The 22,753-nt window shown below is 34.9% G+C and overlaps 1 protein-coding gene across 7 annotated transcripts in view; it reads right to left on the bottom strand.

Annotated features, from left to right (window-relative positions):
• The window catches only part of LOC149797708 (receptor-type tyrosine-protein phosphatase delta-like), a 263,521-nt gene extending 260,271 nt beyond the window's left edge, over positions 1 to 3,250 (bottom strand). For 2 of the 7 annotated variants that reach the window (XR_016421863.1, XR_016421862.1), the window contains exons 1-2: positions 2,384 to 2,557; positions 1,146 to 1,307 (exon numbers count right to left, since the gene is read on the bottom strand). Coding sequence is in view for 5 of the 7 variants with exons in the window: in XM_089962635.1 (XP_089818761.1) it covers positions 1,146 to 1,307; positions 3,149 to 3,200 (214 nt within the window). In the remaining 2 variants the exon portion in view is untranslated. Of the gene's footprint in view, positions 1 to 1,145; positions 1,308 to 2,383; positions 2,558 to 3,148 lie in introns of those variants that run through there. The other 5 variants (XM_089962635.1, XM_089962643.1, XM_089962636.1 and 2 more) reach the window with 5 other exon arrangements.
• Positions 3,251 to 22,753: the final 19,503 nt, after the last annotated feature.

Below are 22,753 nucleotides of genomic sequence, written 5' to 3'. Positions count from 1 at the left end.
AGTGCTATACATAGTTACGGTTTAGTCTTATGCAAAATAATATATAATTATAACTGTAATAATTTGTTATTCAGTTTGAATCAAACGTTGTTTATAACGGGGAATTGATACGAAAGACTGTACGTTCTTAAGAACAGTGTGAAAAGACGCGACTCGCATAAGCAAAAGAGACAATGTTTCATAAAAAATGGTGTTTGTGTTTCATATTTCAATACCGATAAATATATAAAAGGATGAAGTAGTTGTCTGAGAGATAGTTTTATTGAAGTTTCATACACTAAGAATGGTTATTTAAGCAAACAAGAATGAATCAAAAGAGTATGGATCTAGAAATACTCAACCCCGTTTATATAAAGTTTACTTGATGACTAAATAATATACAATACTTTCTTTTAATTGATTCCTTAGAAAATGGTTCACTACACAATACTTAATATCTTAAGCTTGCTATCAATTAAAACAAAAACATTGTCGAAATCCCTAAAAAAAACGTTAGGATATCGAAGTATAGCATGACTATTCCTATAGGACTCACGATACTAATTCAACTTCAATGGTAAACATATGGAAACACTATCATATTCAAAATTCAATAACTTAAAATTTCTGGGTGCTGATGATGAGACCTATAATTCTCCATGCACGTCTAACCTTGGTGCAAGCTTATGTGTGGAGATCACAATATGAGCCGCGGCATTTTGTTTATTTACGTGTGCATGAAATACATGTTATTGATTCTGCACCAAACGAAACAGGTCCTACTTTCATTATTGAGTACTCCTGAGTCAAGTAAGTAAAAGTACTAAAATTGCATCAGTAGAAATGTGTCTGTATTTTTTTAGTTACATATAGGATAAGCTCTCAAAAGATAATTTTACTAAAAATTTTAATTTTCATTATTGACCAAATTATGGACCACCAAACCCGTAAATGCTCTATTATTTGTTCACCCATTTCTAGACTGGTTCACAGTTCTTCCGTATAATTAGTACCGTGGGTCCTATACATTTCGGTTGTCCTTGAATCCACCTCGCATGCACAAAATATATGAAATCTTATCAAAATATAATAGTATGATCACATTTGTACCGGTGTTCAAAATAAATGGCTGAGATAGAGTGAAATATTCACCAAAAATAACCTACCATACTGACAACCAGGTCCCATCCAGCCTGCAGCACATCCCCCGGTACATTCCCCCGTAACATAGTCACACTGTACATCACCCACACAGTGACACCTGTACATACATCCGGGTCCAAACTGTGGCTGGGTACCCACGAATCCACCCCGAAGGCAGACCGAATCTGAATAATGAGGTCGACACTAAAAATGGTGATTATAACATCATTATATGCCGATAATAATTATTGTTCGAGAGTGAATCTACCGTATAGCAAAATAAGCGCGAATGATACGATACACCTAGCCATAAGATAGCATTTTTCATACGTGTCTCGTAACATCCGTCCGTTGTGTCTTACATATGTGTATTTTCCAGTATTGCTTATTGTAGTAATAAGGAAGACAAATCATTCATAGAAAACAAGTGCAAAAGCAAAACAAAATAGCACTTGACGTTTTACGGGGGAATAAAATAAAACACATCCACAAAAGGTTAGACATGGCAATGCCGAACGTTAAACATCAATCATGGATAGGACGAAACTCTTATCCAGTTCTTAATGCATATGAATTGTATAATTGCATACCTGTCCAACTGTCCATTAAAATTTATATCAATTTTCGCCTGAGAGATCTCTTAATCTTCATAAATAAAATGTCATTTTAACTGTGGTGTTCACAGTTTTTGTTTTCATGTTTAATTAATTAAAATTTATTTATAGTGTGCCTTAATTATTACACCTTTGAGTTCTAATACTGAATCTTAGAACAAAGGAGATGGATTAGCCGAGAACAAAGAGAAATTATCACAAAAGTATTATACTTGCAATTTTGATAACTGCTTAAGTATAAAAGCAGTTGAATATGTGTTAAAGACAAAATAAACGGCTTGTTTGATAACTAAACATGGTCTTTGAAAATGTAATCCTTGCATTGACGTTTTAAAGAAAAGATATTCAATTATTTGACCTTCTTGCCTCGGTGTTATGGTACACCGATTCTGTTTGAATCGCCGCATTTCTTACAATTCAAGCGTTTGTGTTAAATTATAACTCACATATATAATAAAAGGTCTTGTCCTAAGAGCACCTGACCTAAAATAATAACAGCGATTTAAAGATGCACCAATCATGTGTCCTTACATTTAAAGGTAACCTACAATAATATCACACATGTTTTCGATATTCCCTCAATACTACTAATAATTCTACAAATTAAATCTACTAATTTTCAGCATACTAATAACACACACGCTTACCTGACAAACCCAAGAAAGAAAATATCAGACAGGTAGAAACGATGATCTTCATTGCTGTTAAAAAAAATAATTAGCCTATTTTCCACGTTCCAACGTTAACCTGCAGTTCATTCTGGTCGATTAAGTTAAAGTATTCCTCACGTTTCACCTTTACTTTGAAATAGCTCGTGCTCGATTCGCCGTTGTCCAACACATTATCTTTATCACTTCCTTGTCTGTATTTTTATATCATATAAAATATCATGTTATGTTGGTAGGGTAAAATTTGACAGGTAAAATTAGATCGTAAACTGGTTTAACAGGTCAGCGAAGTTGCTCAGTACTATAAAGTATCGACATCGAAACAATGATTTCAACTTCACAAAAGAACGCATCGTTTTCGCGTAGCAATAATGTTATCATTGTCTGACAGTAAAAATAAAAGATTTTCCTGATTTTTTGTCCGCAATACGTTGTAACGAAAAGCTGTGAACTATAGAAATATTTCTCCTCTTTGAATCTGACATCATCATATTTCACAGTTTAAATAAAGAATGTATTATACAGTCCATAAAAAGAAACCCCTCGTACTAGAGATAGTCTAGTACTAAGAGCACCTTACCTAAAATAATACTAGTGATTTAAACATGCACCAAACCAATGTCCTTACGTTTAAAGGTAACCGACAAGAATGTCTCACATGTTTTCGATATTTTATTAATATCACTAATAATTCTACAAATTAAATTTACTACTCCTCAGCATACTAATAACACACACGCTTACCTGACAAACCCAAGAAAGAAAATATCAGACACTTAGAAATGATGATCTTCATAAAATGTTAAATTATTCTATTTTGCCACGTTTGAACGTTAACTTGTAAAATTATTCCTCACGTTCCACCTTTACCTTGCAATAGCTTGAGCTCGATTCGCTGTTGTCCAACAAATAAACTTTATCATTTCCTTGTCAGCATTTTTATATCATACATGTATAAAATATCATGTTAGCTTGGTATGGCAACTTTGCCAGGTATTATGAGATCGTTAACTGGTTGAACAGGTCAGAGAACAATAATTATTTCAACTTCACAAAAGAACGCACTGTTCTCGCGTGGTAATAATGTGATCATTGTCTGACAGTAACAAAACATTTTCCGAATTTTGTGTCCGCAATACATTGTAACGTAAAGTTGTGAAATATAGAAACATGTCTCCTCTTTGCAACAGACAACATCGTATTTCACAGTTTAAATAAAGAATGTATTATACACTCCAAAAAAATAGACGCCTACTTTAAAGAGATGACTAGAACGAGACTAGCATCTATGTAAAACACATACCTTCTATCAAACACAGTCGTCCCTACCTACCTATCAATCTACCTATCTACCTACCTACGTACATACATAGATGCATCCATTCATCCATACATACATCCATCCATACATACATACATACATACATAGATGCATCCATTCCTACATACATACATACATACAAGCACAAGTATGTGATATAAGATTGTAAAGCAAACATGTAAATATGGAAAGTCTTTTCGGCTCCAAGTAAGTCAAAATTGCTACCCCGATTTCTAATAGAGGGTGGACTTAAATTTATGATGATGACAAAGAGATAGGACATGACAGCCGAATGGATAATATTGTAGTTTGATAGAACTTATCTTAGTATACTCAGATTAATAAAATATATGTTGTTACTTTATATCGTCTCTTCCAGTTTCCTAGTCATGACATAACCAATAATCTGTTAAATATGAAATTCAAAATATAATTTATATCCTTTGGTGTCGCGACATTCAAAATTAATAACTGTATCAGTTCTATTTTGACAAACTGAAGTGAATGTTATTTAAGAAACATTAATGAGCTAACGCGGAAATTATGTTTCACTGTAATAACATTTGTATTGCCTTTCTGCCAGGAATACAAATAATAGTAACATGCATAATAAATATCCCGTAAAATACACGAGAATTTCAGATAAGCTCGTGACACATTTGCATCTGAAGGATGATAACAAGCAACATTTTATGAGGAAGTCATCATATCTGCCAGTATACTGTAAATCTCTATAATAATACAAATAAGAACAAGACTTCATTTGATGAGAAGAACTCGGTTAGTATATTATACTATTCTCCACAGAAACACTGAGAATAACAAATTATTGTAAATACAAGAGAGAAAGAAATATAAAAATGCATTTAATGTAAAAGTATAAAGTATCTATAAAACGCATTAAAAGAATACATTGAATTGCATGTATTTCAATAGTTAAAATGAAAACTGCCTTTCAAGATAGTAGTCACGTGCTCCGTTTTGAATAAGTTCAGATTTATTTCTGACCTAATTGCATTGGGGTTGGGAGTTCATTCTATACAATAGTACCGGAGCAAATTAAATGATTTTTGAATGAATTTGTTTTGTTTTGTTGAGTTTTTTGTGGGATGATGTATTTCAATTATAATTAGTAAGCGATCCCTATTTAGGTCCTTGGTGCTGTTAGTCGACGGAAGGATGCTCCGAGTTTGCTTGGGATCAGACGTCAACGAGTGAGAGACACATCTTGCACAAACCGGTGTAAGCTCCAAATGATTATTCAATGCATTAAAAAGAGCTAATTAACACCTGTGATAATATAAATATAGTTCATTATGTATCGAGAATCTCCATGGATTAGCGACCTTCTTTAGAACAACGAAACAACCTAAATATTGCAGGATATGACAGATAATTACACGCATACACGTTATTCAAGTCAAACTTGATATCAGTCAGGAAGTATCCTCAAAACGGATTTTCTTCCCCCACATGTCATAGTTCATAGCGCGGTTTTTCCCGTGTTCTTCCTCCACAAGGTATGGTGGCCATCATGCACACCGTTCCTTGCGCTGAACAGTGGCGTTAAACCCACAACAACAAAAGTATACACTGATGTATAAATAGAAATATATGTACACACCTAATATTATGACTTATTCAATAGACCACAGGTCTTTATATTCAATAGTTCTGTTTTGGTCTCACTGAAGGTTTTGCATTTGGCGCACACATACCACCCGTACCGTATAGGTCGTGAACCTAATAGATAAGCATTGCGTTTATACCAACATTAAATGTGCAGTTTTATTTACATTTATCAGAATTAGGCTTGAAAATGGATTTACTTGGTTAGTGACTAATTATGACAGTTAGACAAGTACAAGTGTAACATGACCTTCAAATGAACGGCCAACTTGATGTATGGTTGATTGTTCTACAAGAGTAGAAAATATCAAAAGATCGCAATGGTTAAACATATCGAGAAGAATGCCAATTCGCTATTATGACAGTGAACTGTAATCATGCCTATCGTCCATAGTAGTTGTTTGAGTAGTGTTGTCAGAGGTGAATATTAAAAATAGTCCATGACTGTCGGAGAGTAACACTATAACAGAGATTTCTTGATAGAATTAGTTCAGTGTAAAAGCTATTATTTGTACATAGAATCAGCCGGAAAAGCATAATAAAAATCATGCATGCATCTTCATCAAAAATGCATGGTTAATTTCTGTTGCTTTATTTAGTGCACAAGAAGTTCATTTATTCTGCATTTTGTTATGATCTGTGATCTAGTGGACCTGTCTTCTTAGTTGACTATAAATGGCACTATCCTGGGTACTATATGTACCCTTTAGGAATGTTAATTTGCAAGGAAAGAGGATATACATAGAGCAAACATTTGTTCTAACAGATATGTTAGCATAGTATCTAAGCAGAGTTACCACAGTCGATTCCTGCGTTTCTTAGCAGCCAGGTATCTCTCTCTCTCTCTCTCTCTCTCTCTCTCTCTCTGTTAGCCACATAAAATCACATTTCGTTTGCAAGTTATATGAACAATAATAACAATGAGCATGTGAACGAATGGGTTTTGGAGAAATACTTCTTAAAATGTGTGCATTGAAATACAGAGATGATTATAATCAGGCATTACAGACGGTTAAAATAGTATGACTGTCGTAAGATACATTCCTGTTGAAACATTTTTTAATGGCTTGATAAGTCTTTCGCACACCAAAATGGCAACCGCCTGTTTTTGAATCACGATATGCCAGACGATCATCATGTCTGAATCTGTTGGTAACGCTGTTTGTTTCATCAGACCATCAGATAACGTTCAGTCTTAATTCTGAATTGAAACATAAGTATGCAAAATCTCATTTATAAGTTCGCATTTGTTAGCTTTATACGGAATAGCGCTTGTGTAATTAAAGTTCGGTGGCAAGATTCTTCTAAGTAAAGGCATGTATTCTTACAATCAGAACACACGCGCTAATGTTGGTAAATTACCGCTGGTAAATGAAGTGATATATCGTTAAGTACGAAGCCATTAGGCGACAGCTTATCGGCATATTGTGCGTGTGTGTGTGCGTGTGTTTGTGTTTGTGTTTGTGATTTTTCAGCAGGTGTAAATATTATAAATGTTATATTCTTGTAAACAATGATACCAACGATTTAGAATATTCGATGTGCGTAACACTGTATTTAGTCACAAGAATACTTATTGATCTGTAATAACAGGAAATATTTAACAAGAAGTAATTGCATTTTACCTTTTATTGTTGTTGTTGTTGTATGGTTTAACGCCATTTTTCAGCACACTATAGGCTATACATGGCGGCCAGTATTAATGGTGGAGGAAGAACCCGAAAAAACTTCGGAAAGAACCACCGACCCACGAGAAGCTACTGGCAAGCTTTCTCACATACCCACATTAGCTGAATCCGAGACTCGAACCCATGAAGACAGAGGTGAGATGGTAGTGATCCGTAACGGAGAGCGCTTTAGACCACTCGGCCACTCGGGGCCCCTTACCTTTTATGATACCTTCTAAACGTCATTTTCTATATGTTAGGGCTTTGTCGCCATAATCAATCTCATGCTTCATCTCTTGTTTGCCTGTTTGAGACAAAAATATAGTTGAAAGCAGTGCTGCCTAATATAACACGTGTATCTGAAGGACGTGTTAAAATCACGGTTAGCCAGACTAGGGACACACATCGTCGCCATTTTGAGTTTCAAAAATGATGTGGTTACTGATGATCTCAAAGAAACAGAGTACCATTTGTAAGTAATTTATTTAATGGCATTGCTATGGCAGCATACGCATGGACGAATTTCAGTTATTGCATAACTGGGGGAACATCCTATCATCCCTCACACACATATGCACACACACACACACACACACACACACACACACACACACACACCAGAGGTTTGGGAACTGAATAAGTTTTGATAGAGTCAATTTAAATTCATCTAACTTCCATTTCATGAGAATTTGTAACCACAATATATGACTTCAGGAGCTGCGAATACACATCAGGAGGGTTTACTTGTCATATTTACCTGTAAATAGAACAAACCACGGTATTTCCTTAAGGATATGATCTACAAGCACACAGTACGTGACAGGGTACTCCCTAAGACAATATGGCATTATGTTCTAGTAATACAGGTTACCTAATCTTTTAAAACTAGTTTTGTAATTAGGTATGCATTTCATGACCACCGGTCAATATGAAGAATTTAACTTGGAAGTTCTACAACTATAAGGATGTGTTTGTATAACAGAATTAATTTGATCATTCGATTTCTGTGGTGGAAACGTCATTGGTTGTACTACCTTATTAAATATACATTTTTGGTGTTACTAACTCATGACAATGTACGAATAGTATGTAAGCTGTACTTTTGATATGCAACAAGAACTGCGCATTATTTAATAATGGAAACGAATGGTGTATCTAAAACATAGTATAATACTATACATATATTTCTTTTATACTATATGCAAATACATGTATTTATATTTCGAGTGGGGATAAGATTGACTACACAAATTGACAACAAGAAGCTGAGTGTTCACAATGGAGTTTTATTGTCACATCCCTGCAGAAAGTGACTAATGCCAGACTTAAATATATTGGTATAGGAATGACGTCACTGTCGCGTTAACAAGGTCACTTGCTAAACAGTCGGACAGAGATTTAATCTTTACCGACCAGAGATATGGAAATAACAGTTGAGAACCGGTGCCATTGAACTTTAGTAGGAAGTTTTAGTCTACTTCGGGCGCGCCATGCTTGCGCGTGGTAATTAGTGCCAAAAATAATACTTTTTACGTGATATTTTATTGTTATAACCGAGGTCATAAGTCCACTGCGTAGCGCTGTATTTTCCATCGACCGGTTAGTAGAGAAGGTATTGCGCTTTCGTTTTCCAGACATGACTATACATCTAAGATAAGAGCGACAGGGGTTGCGTTATGTCAAAGAGATCTGGAGAGACAATAGTCCCTGTCCTAGTTGGAATAGGTTCACAATTAATACTTCCAGTTCAGTACCCACGAATGTAGTTCTAGTCTATTTTTAGAACATTTTTTCCTGTCTCATTTTGGTGGTGATAGAAGAGTTTTATTTATGCATTTTTGGTAGGGATTTAAAGGTAACTGTTTATTCTTGATAATATGAGCTCTGGGTTTTGTTGTCTATGTCTATTTCGGCGACAGTGCACAGTGAGTAATAAGGCCTTGGTGATGATCCGGAAGTGAAATCTGTGTTCTGTTTACATGCTGCTATGTTGACAGTTCAGCATCTAAAAAAAGAGCTGGTCAACTTTTGACGAGAACTTCACCGTGAAGTCATCTTTGAAGGTATTTTAGATTAACATATGATTTGTATTGATTGTCACACAGTGGAAAGGTCAGTACTGAGAAACAAATGTAGAGAACAGATAGCAAAATTAATTGTGTCCTTTAGACCACTCGGCCACTCGGTGCCCCCTTTTCTTAAAGTCAAAAATAAAAAAGAAAACTGTAATGCTACTTGACATTCAGAAAATTGTAATGCCACTCGGGGCCCCTATAATATGTCATAGGATTTTATTCTTTGATTTTTCTTATTCCTTAATTTGTTCTCACAACTTATTAGTATTTGTAAAAGCCACGGGATATTTGGTTTGTAAAATTTAACACATACTTTATTGCCCTGAAATACTAGGTGAAAAATGGCCAAAAAGTTACGGTATTGCGAATTAAATCCAAACATTATCCAAGAATTAAATACAAGTTCTATCAATGAAAAGTTCTAAGTGAATCACAGCTCAAATCCCAATGAAAATCCAAAAAGGGAAGTCGATGACGTCTGTAATATTCAGCGTTATATTGACGTGTCAACATTCTCTTGTTGAATCACATAAAATATTATTCCAGTTATTAAATTCCGTAGAACACATCTTTACATCAGGATGAACCAGCGACTCCATTTACTGAAAAGCAATGTACATATGGTACAAATCATGATCCATGAATACAAGATTCAGTCTCAGTCTAATAGTCCTAACAAGCATGGGGCATGAAGCTCACCACAGCATACTTTGAAAATTCCAGGCCAAAGCGAACTGTTATTGAGTAAGGCTTCAATTACCAGGTCGATATTTTTCAGGTGAGTACTTAGCTAGGTTGAACAAAAGTTTGTGTTTACTTCTCGTAAAATTCATTTTATTTGACAGTTCCCTTTCCTCTTAGAATGTTTACATATGTTAAATGAAATCATATCTCTCTCTCTCTCTCTCTCTCTCTCTCTCTCTCTCGCAGACGACACAAACTAGCATACCTGTCTAAATTCCACAGACCGTAAAGTTAATTGATAGGATTCAGAACATGAATAGCTATCAAATAAAAAGGTAATATCACCCTCACAAGATTTAAAAACACATGATACCTTTCCATTATATATAAGGAGAGAGGTTTTGTGTCAGGTCTTTGGTTTGGATATTAGCCCATGTACAAAAACAGTATTTGTACTGCTGTGCGCTCATGCAAAAATAAGACCTGCTTAGAAAAGCTTTATGGTATCATGGGTTACAAACGAGAAAAAGCAATAACTAATTTAAAAATAAAGACAGTATGCTCAAGTCTTATGTCCGGAACCGACCATTTAATCTTCGGTTCAGGGTAGGAGGGAAGGGGGTATTATTCTCGACTAATTTTGTTTCCAACTGATAGAAAGAAGTAATTTTAAGCAGTCTTTGAGCCGGAATACCCCCACCCACCTTATCGATTGGTTCAATGTCTGACTACACTCAAACTAATGATACCGATTTTACCACAGAATGGATGCTGAACCGTTGTAGCTCTGATATAAATATATATATATATATATATATATATATATATATATATATATATATATATATATATATATATATATATATATATATATATATATATATATATTAAATTGTGTTGCCACTTTGAATTTGAAATACACTAGTAGAAATCATGGTTTTTGTGCACAACAAAATCAAATTTTAAAAACATGATGCAGCCACCGTGATTCATTTGGTGTCCATTTGTATTTGTTTGCAACGACTGTCAGTCATGTGCTTGAGTAATAACGTCATTCTAGATGGCATTTACTTAACAATTAAACAATCGTCATGTGATTGATGACGTCATTAATTATGGCGGGTTTTATCAAGGCGAGTAACCCCATCACACTCAGTAAACACGTTCAAAAACGTAGGAGCGATTTCATTTATATTAGTTGTTTCACACTTCTCCATGCTAAAATCGCATTGGTATAATTGTGCCAAATTTTGTCTCTTTTCAAGCTATACACCAATGGTTCCCAAACTTTTTCGGGTCACGGCGCCGTTGGTTCAGCATTAGTACCCCCTCGGTAATACCCTCTCCCCAGTGAGCGGTACCGCCCACTTTGAGAACCACTGCTATACACACGAATATCATATTACAGAAACGTTTGAGTCATACATGGGCCGTCATAGCTGACTAGAATGCCCATGCTAATCATTATTTGATCTTGAAGTGTAAGGGAGGTAACTCACATCAATGTTCTTTCTTATTCATTTTTATTTCATTTTCATCAAGACAATTTTTTCCATCTATCATTATTTCAAGCAATTTAAGAAACCGGACCAGGAATATTCCCACCTTTATCTTTCGTCGATTCATAAACTTGAAGTTGATTAGGAATTATGTAGTAGGTCTCTATTGCTATTTTACAGTATATATTATTTCTGTTCGTATTGTGGCTCAATCTTTTTGTTTATTGCTGATAATACAATACCTGCCACTGACACTATTCCAGTTGTTGTTAGTAATATTGGAATATAGTCAACACGCTTATTATTCTGTTGTAATATTTTCTGGCTCGTCTGACACAAGAACGTTTCTTATGACAGTACTTGTAGTATTTGATCAGCTCGTCTTTGCTGTTGTCTGAGAGACCTAATGAGATATGATTGAAATCAATAGTTTCTTTTTTCTTGCATTATGAAACTGTTTTGTTTATTTTTCAATTGACGTAGTAGAGGTATTCTCAGCAGCCGCCTTATCAACCAGAGCACTAAATCTGTTATTAACAGGATCAGCAAAAAGATTTCTGTACTTATCATGTACTTTAGATAAGATATCATTATATATGCTATCTGTTAAAATTTTACCATCTGATGATAAAAATGGAGGATCATAGTTTATTGGTATTTCAGTAATATCATTGATTCTATCACGAAAATTATCTTCAGTTTCATCTATTTAACATAACAAAACTGTCCCAGTTTAAAATTTGGAAGTGGATATTGGCTGAGAATGGTATATCCTGTTGCAAAACTCAAAGACCGCGAATATCTGCTTCTTCTATATTTATGTCATTGACGGATAGGTTTAGGTATCTGGCAATCAATTCTTTGATATTTTTATATTTTGATTCTGTCAGTAACTTTCCAGCTTTCTTTTATAGTGTTTCAACGCAATTGTTTTATAACTATGATATATTTCATAATTTTCATCAATACTAAGTTCATCAATTGTAATATCGTCAAGCTTCTCATAAAATATATCTCGTTCAACATCATCATATTGCTCAATGATACTGTGTTTAGTGCACATTAATGTAATATATCATACTTTTTCTAAAGGGATCTCGTAGACTACCTTAGGTTGGGGTGGGGTGCTCCCAGTATTATCTTTAATCATTACAGAAGACCCACCCTGGCTCGTTTTTTTTTTAGAAATTGAAGTAGTGATAGAGATGCAAAGCTCCGAGCCCCCAGTCAGCGATGCCGACAGTTAAATTACTAAATACACAAAAGGTAAATTTCAAATAAACAACAGATTTAATGCCATTCAATTACAGATAGTCCTTCCTCAAATGAAATTCAATATTCAAAACCCTATCACTCGTCTTTCACTCGACGGCCTATTTCATCATCTGACTTAGTGTGATAGATTTTCCTTCTGTCCTGTCTTTCTACTCATCTGTAGTATTTCTTGACTGGTACCCAGTACCCTTTCAGTCCAACAACCACGTCCTTCACCCTTCCACTTCCTCCACTTCCTTTTCCTCCTTGTTTTGCCTCCCAGAGACTCGGGACCAATTGTACAAGGATATTTCCCTTCTCTGTCTTCTACAGCTCCTCCGGTCCCTAAAAGCTTCCTGTCCGAACACACACAAGGACATTAGTGTATACCTATATCTATCTAGTCTCACACTAAACAACAATATATCATCAGATATATATCATCAGATAAGCATTTACCTTCTTTGGTCAAGCATTCGTGCAACATCGAAATACCCATACTTTCTGGTATGGTATAGACGGTATCTGCTTATCATGCATATATCATAGATTTCATCACATCTGTGTATATATATATATATATATATATATATATATATATATATATATATATATATATATATATATATATATTCTCAATCTTATTAGACAGAACAATATCACATAATTAGACGCATTTCTGTACATTGCACTTGTACAAAGTGTACACAGATGGGCAAATACCCTTATTAACTAATGTTGCACACTGCAACCATTATACAAATTATAATTCAATTCAGCATGTGCAAATCTAGAATATCACGTGAATAAATGCACGAGGTTACTACGAATTAACCAAATGGCGAATTACAATATTAATTCTTTACATAAACATTGCTCATATCTCAAAATATGCATGTAGATCAAACACTACAAATGAATCAAACCCTATAAATGGTAATTCTACATACTAACGATTCTAGTAATGAAGTATACATACTGCACATAATTAAAGTACAATTATCTTGTCGTAATAGATTGCGACAATCGAGCAAATAAGTCACTGACCTTTCCGAAGCTCATTTGTAATTCCCAGAATGACAATGTTTCCCGACAATTTCGAATGACGTTGGAGTAGCTTAGAACTTCCTTATGTAATTCTCGCAAGACGGTTTAGCGACTACTGACGTTTAGTTTCAAGACACTAGATTTAAACTTGCTATTCCAATGGTGGCCTCGCCTTGCTCAATTCCGAGTGAATGTCGATTTACCCATGGTCTACATAATTAGAAAACATTGCCCCCTCCCCTGCAGTCTGTCAAAGATGGATTTATGACCCACGCTTGATATTCCTTTGAGCCAACACCGGCAATTCATGCCACTTACCTGTGAATCGCACTCAGCCAAATAAGGCACCAGTAACAAGTTCCTATGGCCATGTTATATACAACTGGTTTCTCCCCGTCTTTTTTATGTCGGCTTACACTCGCAACATTTATGAAGGGAATAATTAGCCTCATGGTCTAGCATATACATGTTGAAATCTGGCTATTGTTCCTCACTTATAACGTGACACGTTTTTTATCACAGATGAGAGAGTATATTAGAGCTAGATATGATGTCTTCAACAGATTAGTATCAGTATTATTATCTACCATTTCCAACAAGGTATTTTTATCATAGTAGTCCATACCTAACACATGAAATACTACACGTTTAGCAAATGTGTCTTTGAGCATACGATTTTTTAAAAACTTATGTTTCCTTGTTTCAGCTAGTTTGTCAAGTTCATCGTGAATAATTTTTATTCGCTCTTGTTCAGGCTTTATATTTCGGTTTTACAAGGTCAGATTTGTCGATCGTTAAAAGATTTTCCTTTTTTTAGCCCATTCAGCAACTTTTCAACCTTTAATCGTTGTTCCTCACAGTCACTCACAGGACGGCATTTGCTAATTATATCGAAGTCTCTGATTACGTATTTCAGTTGAGGGCCTCTCATTCCTGCAACTCTAACAAATATGTCATTGTTCTCATTTGAACCGGATGAATTTGAAGTTGACCTTTTTCATTCGAGCAAATATTTTTACCGCTCTTGCTTCCTCGACACATTCTGGGTCTAGCAAATCAACATCAACTGTTTCGTTATCCGTTTGAGGGTTTAAAATAAAATTATAAAACTCTTTTGCGACTCGGATGGATGGATGATCAACAGACATTACGTATTACAGTCACATTAAATCGTCAACTGTATATATCTGAAACATCGTCAAACCTGGATATGGACCATCCACGTAGACAACATAAAACCATGAATACGAGCACGTGTTTGTGGTTGCTGCAGGATTAAATATAAATTGCTGAGAATAATTTATCTAATCAAGCAAATCCTCACACAGTGTACTCCATGTCTAATCATCATTAGATCATTTTAATCTCCAGTTACAAATTTCTCCAACATAGACATTTAGTCGACTTCGTAATTGAAATTTCCATACTGCTACAGCCACTGGACACTGTATTTTGATACAAAAGTAACTTGTTTCTCCGTCTGTCATCTACTCTAAACCGCCAAATATAGGGCTGTTAAACGCAAACACATAATTTTGACTATTTCTAAGATAACAACTTAACGCGCTTAGAACAAATGATCAAAGATTATTAACAGCATCAGCGAGATGTGGAATACGACCAACGCTATATTTAGCATGTTTTGGACTACCACCGATTGCAAGCGATTGGGCAACACTATATACTGTTTATTTACAAGATCGGGTGAAGCAACAGGTACATACGTAGAAGTTATCTTATTGGCAACCACGTCGATAGAACCTCTAATTGTGCCACTGGTTTGCGTAACATAAAGTGCATCAGCTGCCGTATTTGACATAGCAAAGGCATTATTTCAGCAATTGATCTCAATTCAACATAAGATTTATTTGTTATATCAGATGCGAAAGTTGTATTATATGTAGTTGTTATTTTATTTAAGCCTATGTTTAACGTAACAGTCATTGTATCACCGGATTTTATTACAAAATCATTGTTGACAAACTTTACATTTGTTACAAAATCATTACGGTCAAAGTTGTATTATCGAGTTAAGTATTAAATATTTATTTTCTCCCCATATCTATATTTCCAGCCATATTCCAACAGCTAGTGACAACCTGTTATTATCAACCGCTCTGAGGTGTGAATAACTTACTGCTAGTGTGTTATTTATGTTAGCAGGAGGGTATTAGGTGTCAATATTTTGTCTCCATTTATATTAGTATTTCCAGTCATATTTCCACTTCTCAGCTATAACTTGCTTTTAGCGATCATCTTAAGATTGGGAAAATTATAACTTGATTATTATCTATGTAGATAGGTCGATATGTTGTTTCTGTGTCTTGCATTTACTGACTTGACATATTTAAGTTACCTGTCATTGTATCTCTAGATGTTTGAAGATAATTCATTAAATCTTCGTCAGCCGCTGTAGTTGTAGTTTCTGTTTTTTTTCTTCTCTTGAGCTCCTGATTAACGTACCAAATTTTGTATAATAGCTCATTCTGATTCTTACTGCGCGATAAAACTTAATGAATACCAATTATAGTATGAGCATAATTAACTTTTACACCGATCGATTAAACAGACATCGACACAACCAAGATCTACCAGAATGTCATTATCTGAAAGTAGGACGAATTGGATCAGCCGAAACTAACTGGCTGATGAATCTGTTACTTAACGACCTTTACAGGTACTGTCGAGTTTATATGTACACTATAAATCCACAGCAGGAAAAATTCAAGCTGCTTAGAGACTATAAGTAAAACCTTAAAAATAAACTTGGCGCAGGTGGCGATAAATTTATCATAACACAACCTGAATATCGTATTCACGTTGCATAGCTGTATTCAGACGAGAAGAAAATAATTGTGTTCGATGACATCTCGCTCAGCACCGCCTAGATGGATAAAACAAAATCTTTTCTTTCGCAGTTGCTCAAACAAAAAATGTAATGGCACAGGGTTTCTACAACGTCGATCGCTTTTTCAGGCGAAATACAAGTTGTTTTATATTATTCCCTGGACTCGACAACACTGACGTACAAAATAGAGAGCGAAAACAGTGCGGAGATGTAATAAAAATAAATGTGCTGAGTTTTATCATAAGGCGTCAGAGGGAAAGCACGATCTCTTTTTCTTTGATAAGTTAGCATGAGATCGTAATCACATGTTCAGATGTGAAATAGACAAGTTTTGATACTGTGAAAATCAATCTCACATATACTTATATGAATATGATCGCGAAATGAATAGTGGTTCCAAAGAAGTTTGTTGCAACGAGAGCCACGTTGAAGAAAAAGGCGGAACAGGAACGTCGAGAGCAACAACAAACAGTTGAAGAAAATGCTAGACCTTTTTAACCTGTTACTGAAGCTATATTTGGCAAACAACCAGATATTTCTGATTTATCACCACAAGATCGCAAACAATTATTGGAGAAAAGATCACTTGGTATAGTTGGATTACTTGGTATAGTTGAAGAAGGACAGAAGAATGTTATTGAAAAAATAGGAGACCCAAATGCGCTACAAGACGATGTAAAAAAAATTCTGAATCAATACAACTTCAGGAAGTATTATCATGAAAACAAAAAGCTCTTACTGATATCGTTGTTGCAATGATGTCAGCTGAGGATCAAATTAAGATTTATAGAAAACTTGCAAAATACATTCCTAATGTTAAAAGCGTGCTAGATTTATTGCTGGCGTTATGAATTATAGCGATGACAAGCATAAAACTAGAAAATTTCCATACGAATGGACGTGGGCTATTTAAGGACACTGATAAAAAGCGTGATAAACGTCTTCCAGTGGTAAGATCAGGAGTAACAGGAGATGGTCCGAAGCTTTAAACTCTCAAGCTCAAATAGTTGAATGACTAATACTTCTCATCAAAAGAAGCCGGAAATGTGAGTACAGAAAACAATGAAATTGTTGAAATGTTTGATAATCTCTGATCAAACCGTTATCTAACATGCGACGAATATTACATTTTACACAGTGATCTAATCACAGCGAATTAGTTCACCGCGAATTAATTTATTCATCGCAAAGCATTCCGAGTTGTATCTATGCAAAGCATTCCGAATTGTATCTATGCAGAGACTACAAAATATTTCGTGGTATTAAACAGGCACTTACGTTTGATCGAGCTGAAACAATGATTGTCTGATGCGAGCTGCAGGTGATGATGTACAATTTGTAATTTCACGACTAGCGCTGTGGATTCCTCGAGTCGTTCAATCTATCAAGAAAACAATCGAACTTGAGGAGATGCTAACTGCATATACCCACCACCCCTAACAAAACATACTTTGAACAAAATAAGATTTATCAAACTGAGGTACCGATTTCGCCAGAGAACACGTGGATAAAATAACATCGGCAAGCAAGCAGTTAATTATACACTTGTTTATCGTATTTCAGCGACAAGACTGACGTGGTAGACAACTACAAATCTCTCTTTTTGATTGTCCCAATTTCAGATGAATATTTCTAAGCAGTATCCAGAACGAGCTATTGAGTGTAATTTTGAAGGCAAATGACGCATCATTAGCTAACAGATGGGTCTCGTGCTTACATGTGTCTCATAGAAGCAATGCAGAAATACCAGGAAGCTGAAAGTGGATCTAAAATTTAAATCGAGGAGTTTAGAACTCTTTATCCGGTATTTTACTTGACGTCGGTGAGCATAGCGAATGTGTTATTGGATAAGCTTGTGATATTGAGGTTATATGGACTTTGGGAGGGATTCGATGAGCTGTTAATTATCATGTTTATGCACTAATTGTATATGAGATTCATTACAATCGATTCTACAAAAGTTAAAATGACTTTCCAGGTATAAATACCTGATGTGAGGGGTATAATTGTATCAGACCAACAGAAGAATGTATGGATTTTAATCCTGGTCTCTGCACTTTACAGCAGGTGTGTCTTGATTTTCTAGCAACCGGCAAAATGTACTTATGTCTAAAAAAAGGCATAATGACTCCGGTACAAATTTATCAAACAAAAATAAAATAAGATACAAAATGAAATATATTAAACACGCAGTAACTTGCCGTGACAAATTAAAAAGGTATCACAAGCTATTGTTAAACGAAAGTCTATTTTGCTAGATAAATTTCTGAACGCAATGCGGCGAAACGAAAAGGGTTCAACTACCAAGAAAACTGATGGTAACACAAAGACAAATCAATAAATTACGGCTGCAAAACTCTTTTATCTTACTTTAACAGCAGCACAAGTAACTGCGATAGCTCGAAGCAAGGAAATATGTGGAGGATTTCTGCGGCCTGCACTAAAATATATTGCAAAAACGGTACTACCGAAATTATTACCAGTACTAGGAACATTAGGAACAGCTGCAGCATCAGGTGCGACAATAAAAGGCAGTGTCCAGAATCTAGCAAACAGTAATCTGGTGATGGTGTCTAATGATTATAGTAAAACATGCTTGGGAAACGTAAATCAACAACAAAATGTAAAACAACTAAAATAAAAGAGAACCGCAAAGACGAGCTTCAAAGCGGTCCAAGGTGGATTCATAGGGCTGGGGATAGGACATGGGAAGGGCCTGATGCTACCTGGTAACAGCCGTTAAACAACTTTGAGACTGTAGATAAACTAAAAAATATCAAGGGTCTTACCGGAGTAGTTTTCAAAAGACGAGAAAGACCGCTAGCGGTCCAATTACAATCTAGAGGGATTCGCTCTGCTGATAACATCAGCTTCGTGCCGAAGTTGTGTAATAAATATTCAAACTTTTAATGATGGATCAGGTACACATTGGGTAGCGCTTTAAAACAACAAGTATTTTGACTCGCTTGGTCTACCTCCTAATGATGTTATCAAACAGTATGTGCTTATAACAGGATAGACCAGATTGGATACTTGGATCAAATGATGTGATGAAAGATAGAAGTTTATGATATGAATTAATACAGAGATTGTTTCATGCAATATACATACGTCTCATTCAATTACTGTATCCAAACATTCACAAATAGAAAAACAAAAAAAAAATGATTCGTATATTCAAATGTATGACGGTACAATTCGTATAATCTCACGTAATGGGAGTGATATTCACATAATCTCTGTAATTTCATGTTACGAAAGTGAGATTCAAATAATCTCATGGAATGAAAATAAGATTCAAATAATCTCATGTAATCAAAATGACTCAAATTGTACTCAATTGAAATAACAATCATTTGAAACAGACATATGACTCTGTCATTTGTACAGCCGTATGATTCATAAATATTTGTAAAAACTTGCAAATTTGTCCACTGACAAATCATACAGTTCTCCCGAGTTCTTGGGTTGGCCCACACATGTATCGGCCACACACACACTTTATGTATCTACCATGCGTACAAGTTTACAAATTATCCGTTTCGTCTATGTATGACCCTGATGATTAATTACATCATCTTCCATATCCATATAGACACACAGACATCCATATAGACAGCCGGATATACCCGCACACACAAACGTACAGACAGCACACAGTTCTTCTGAAATGGATTGGCTCACATGTACTGGCCACACACATCCTTCACGGATCCACCATGCGCACATATATACGTATAGACATACGTACAGACATCTAAAATAAAACCAAACTGGTCATTATAACAGGTACGGAAATAAGATCTATAGATACATGCTACTAAATTAAATCCCTAATAGCAATTTGTAACAAAGCTCAAAACGTTTAAAATCCGCGTAGTAGTAAAGACATGATTTCACGATACCACATTAGAAACTGAATATGCTTCAGATATCAAATAAAATATAAATGTAACAATTACTTCTACGGCTGGAGAACAAAAATGGAAAACGTTCACTCCTTGACAAGATCCAAAGACCAGTGTCTCAGAAAACTAACTTGCTTAAATCTACAGGAGAGTGAGTATTCGTAAGGTTAAAATTCCCGAGCATACCGTGCTTTTAGTGTCTCTCTCCGCAAGCGATCTACGACGAGACACATGATAGATTTCAGATTCAGAAAAAAACATTTATCCACCCTAGGTAACGTTGTACGCAGGTACGACGATAATGATAAAATCGCTCTAAGGCGAAACCAAGTTATTTCTTGCTTTATTATGTGAGAGTGCTAACATCGAAGAAGTATTTTAAAAAATCAATTACTTTTCTAATCAACTTCAACCAATTGGAACTGCAGCTTGTGGATCTTATTGTGTTATGTTTATCAGAAACATGCGCTGAGTGAAAAGCACTCCTACAGTGATTCTAAAATCTATATTACAATTTACACATAAATCAAGCTTGGAAAACATACAATTGCAAATTTATTTAACAAGCAAATATGACAAATGACTACTTGTTGACACAAGTGCAGAAGTCAAACGGAAAACACAAATGAAACTACGATAACGACTGAAAATAACAAACTAATGCTGAAATGTATCTGTGCTACCTGTGACAGAAAAAAGACTGGTTCTTAAACGTGACTCACTCTCTCGAGGAATGCCAGGAATTCTTGATGTTATTTTAGTTGACGATAAAATTATAAGAAAAATGTAAACAAAATCTTGCAAATGTAAAGCTGCCTACGACCTATGTATAGAGCGGGATAAAATAATGCCATACTGGCAATAATGTAATCAGCGAGCTGTAATCGGATCTGGCTTAGATATTCACAAGTTAACTGGCAAATTATTGAACAAAGCTGTTAACGAACAACCTGATGAAAATGATAACCCGATTCCGTTTGAAGAACCGTATGAACAGATCGATGAAATTGCAGTGTGTAATCACATATGTTACCGGGAAAATGAAAACGATAAACCTGGTCGGGATCGTATTATGCTTGACGAGCTAAGAGGTATTATAGGAACAAAATAAAATAATAAAACTCATGAACATTTTCCTTGTGGAGTAAGATAAACAGTAGTCTGTCTTACTGATAAACGTTTATCAAAATCAATAAAGATTTATCGTGGAGCGAGTAATGTTCTTTTGATTCTGACAATTATTAACAACGAAATTGATTTTATCCTAATGTTACTCGCTAAGACAGCAGCCTCCAAACTGAGGACGAAATAAACAAAACGCTGATTTTTCTGCACCAAAAATATGTCATATTTGTAAACGGGCGCTTGATGAAGATCGAGTAAAAGATAAGTTTACATAACTGGAAAGTATCGCGGGCCAGCACGAAACAAATGTAATTTAAAATATAACGCGCAATATTTCGTTCCTGTTGTCTGTCACAATTTCAGAGGATATAATTCTCATGTTATAGTTGTAACATTCAGCTATAAGGATATAATAAACCGTCTGAAAATTAACAACAAAGAAACAATAAAATGTATCCCTAATAACACTGAAAAGTACATGTCAGTGGCACTAGGTAAGATAAGATTTAATGAAAGTCTGTAGTTTATGGCAGCATCACTGGACGAGCATGTAAAAGGCTGCGGTGAAGTTGATAATTTGACTGAATATTTCGGTGACAAGACATGATGTGAACAAGGAAATGAACTTTTCCTTATAAGTATCTTGATGAAACAAGTTAACCTGATAAAGATAAGTTTATTCCCGGTTAAATCTTGAAAGTGTTAGTGATGATGAGTATACTTATGCTAAATCGATATGACTGGTGTCTTATCACAGACGTGCTTTGCTCGTAGAATATATATATATATATATATATATATATATATATATATATATATATATATATATATATATATATGCAAATTTCAAAGATATCAGCGCTGATAACTAAGGACTCGACTGTAACGAAACTATGCTCTTAAAATAAGCAACATAAATAAGTGAAGACAATAAGGTGTGTAAAATATATCAAATAATTTATTTCTCTGGAATACGAAAGTGAAAAATGAGAAGAAAACAACTTACGGTATTGCTAATTTAATCCAAAAATAATCCAAGAATTAAAGACATAAGTCCTAGTAATAAAAAGTTCTGAATAAAATTCAGTTCAAGTCCAAAGAGATCAATATTGAAGGCGATGACGTGTCTGTTATAGCCTGCGAAGAGTTGATGTGTCAACAGTATCTTGTTGAATCACAGAAATATTATTTTAGGTTTGAATTCAGCATAATTTCCAATTAATATATTTTTCCAAGAATTTTGTCAGAGCACCTTTGTATTTCCAGAGAAAATTATCACTTAAATTCATAAT

The sequence above is a fragment of the Sinohyriopsis cumingii genome, chromosome 6 (genome assembly GCF_028554795.1).
Source record: "Sinohyriopsis cumingii isolate HCF-2022 chromosome 6, ASM2855479v2, whole genome shotgun sequence".
In the NCBI taxonomy this organism is placed as follows: Eukaryota; Metazoa; Mollusca; class Bivalvia; order Unionida; family Unionidae; genus Sinohyriopsis; species Sinohyriopsis cumingii.
The sequence above is the reverse complement of the archived record's forward strand: the minus strand, read 5'-3'. Positions and strand labels throughout refer to the sequence as shown.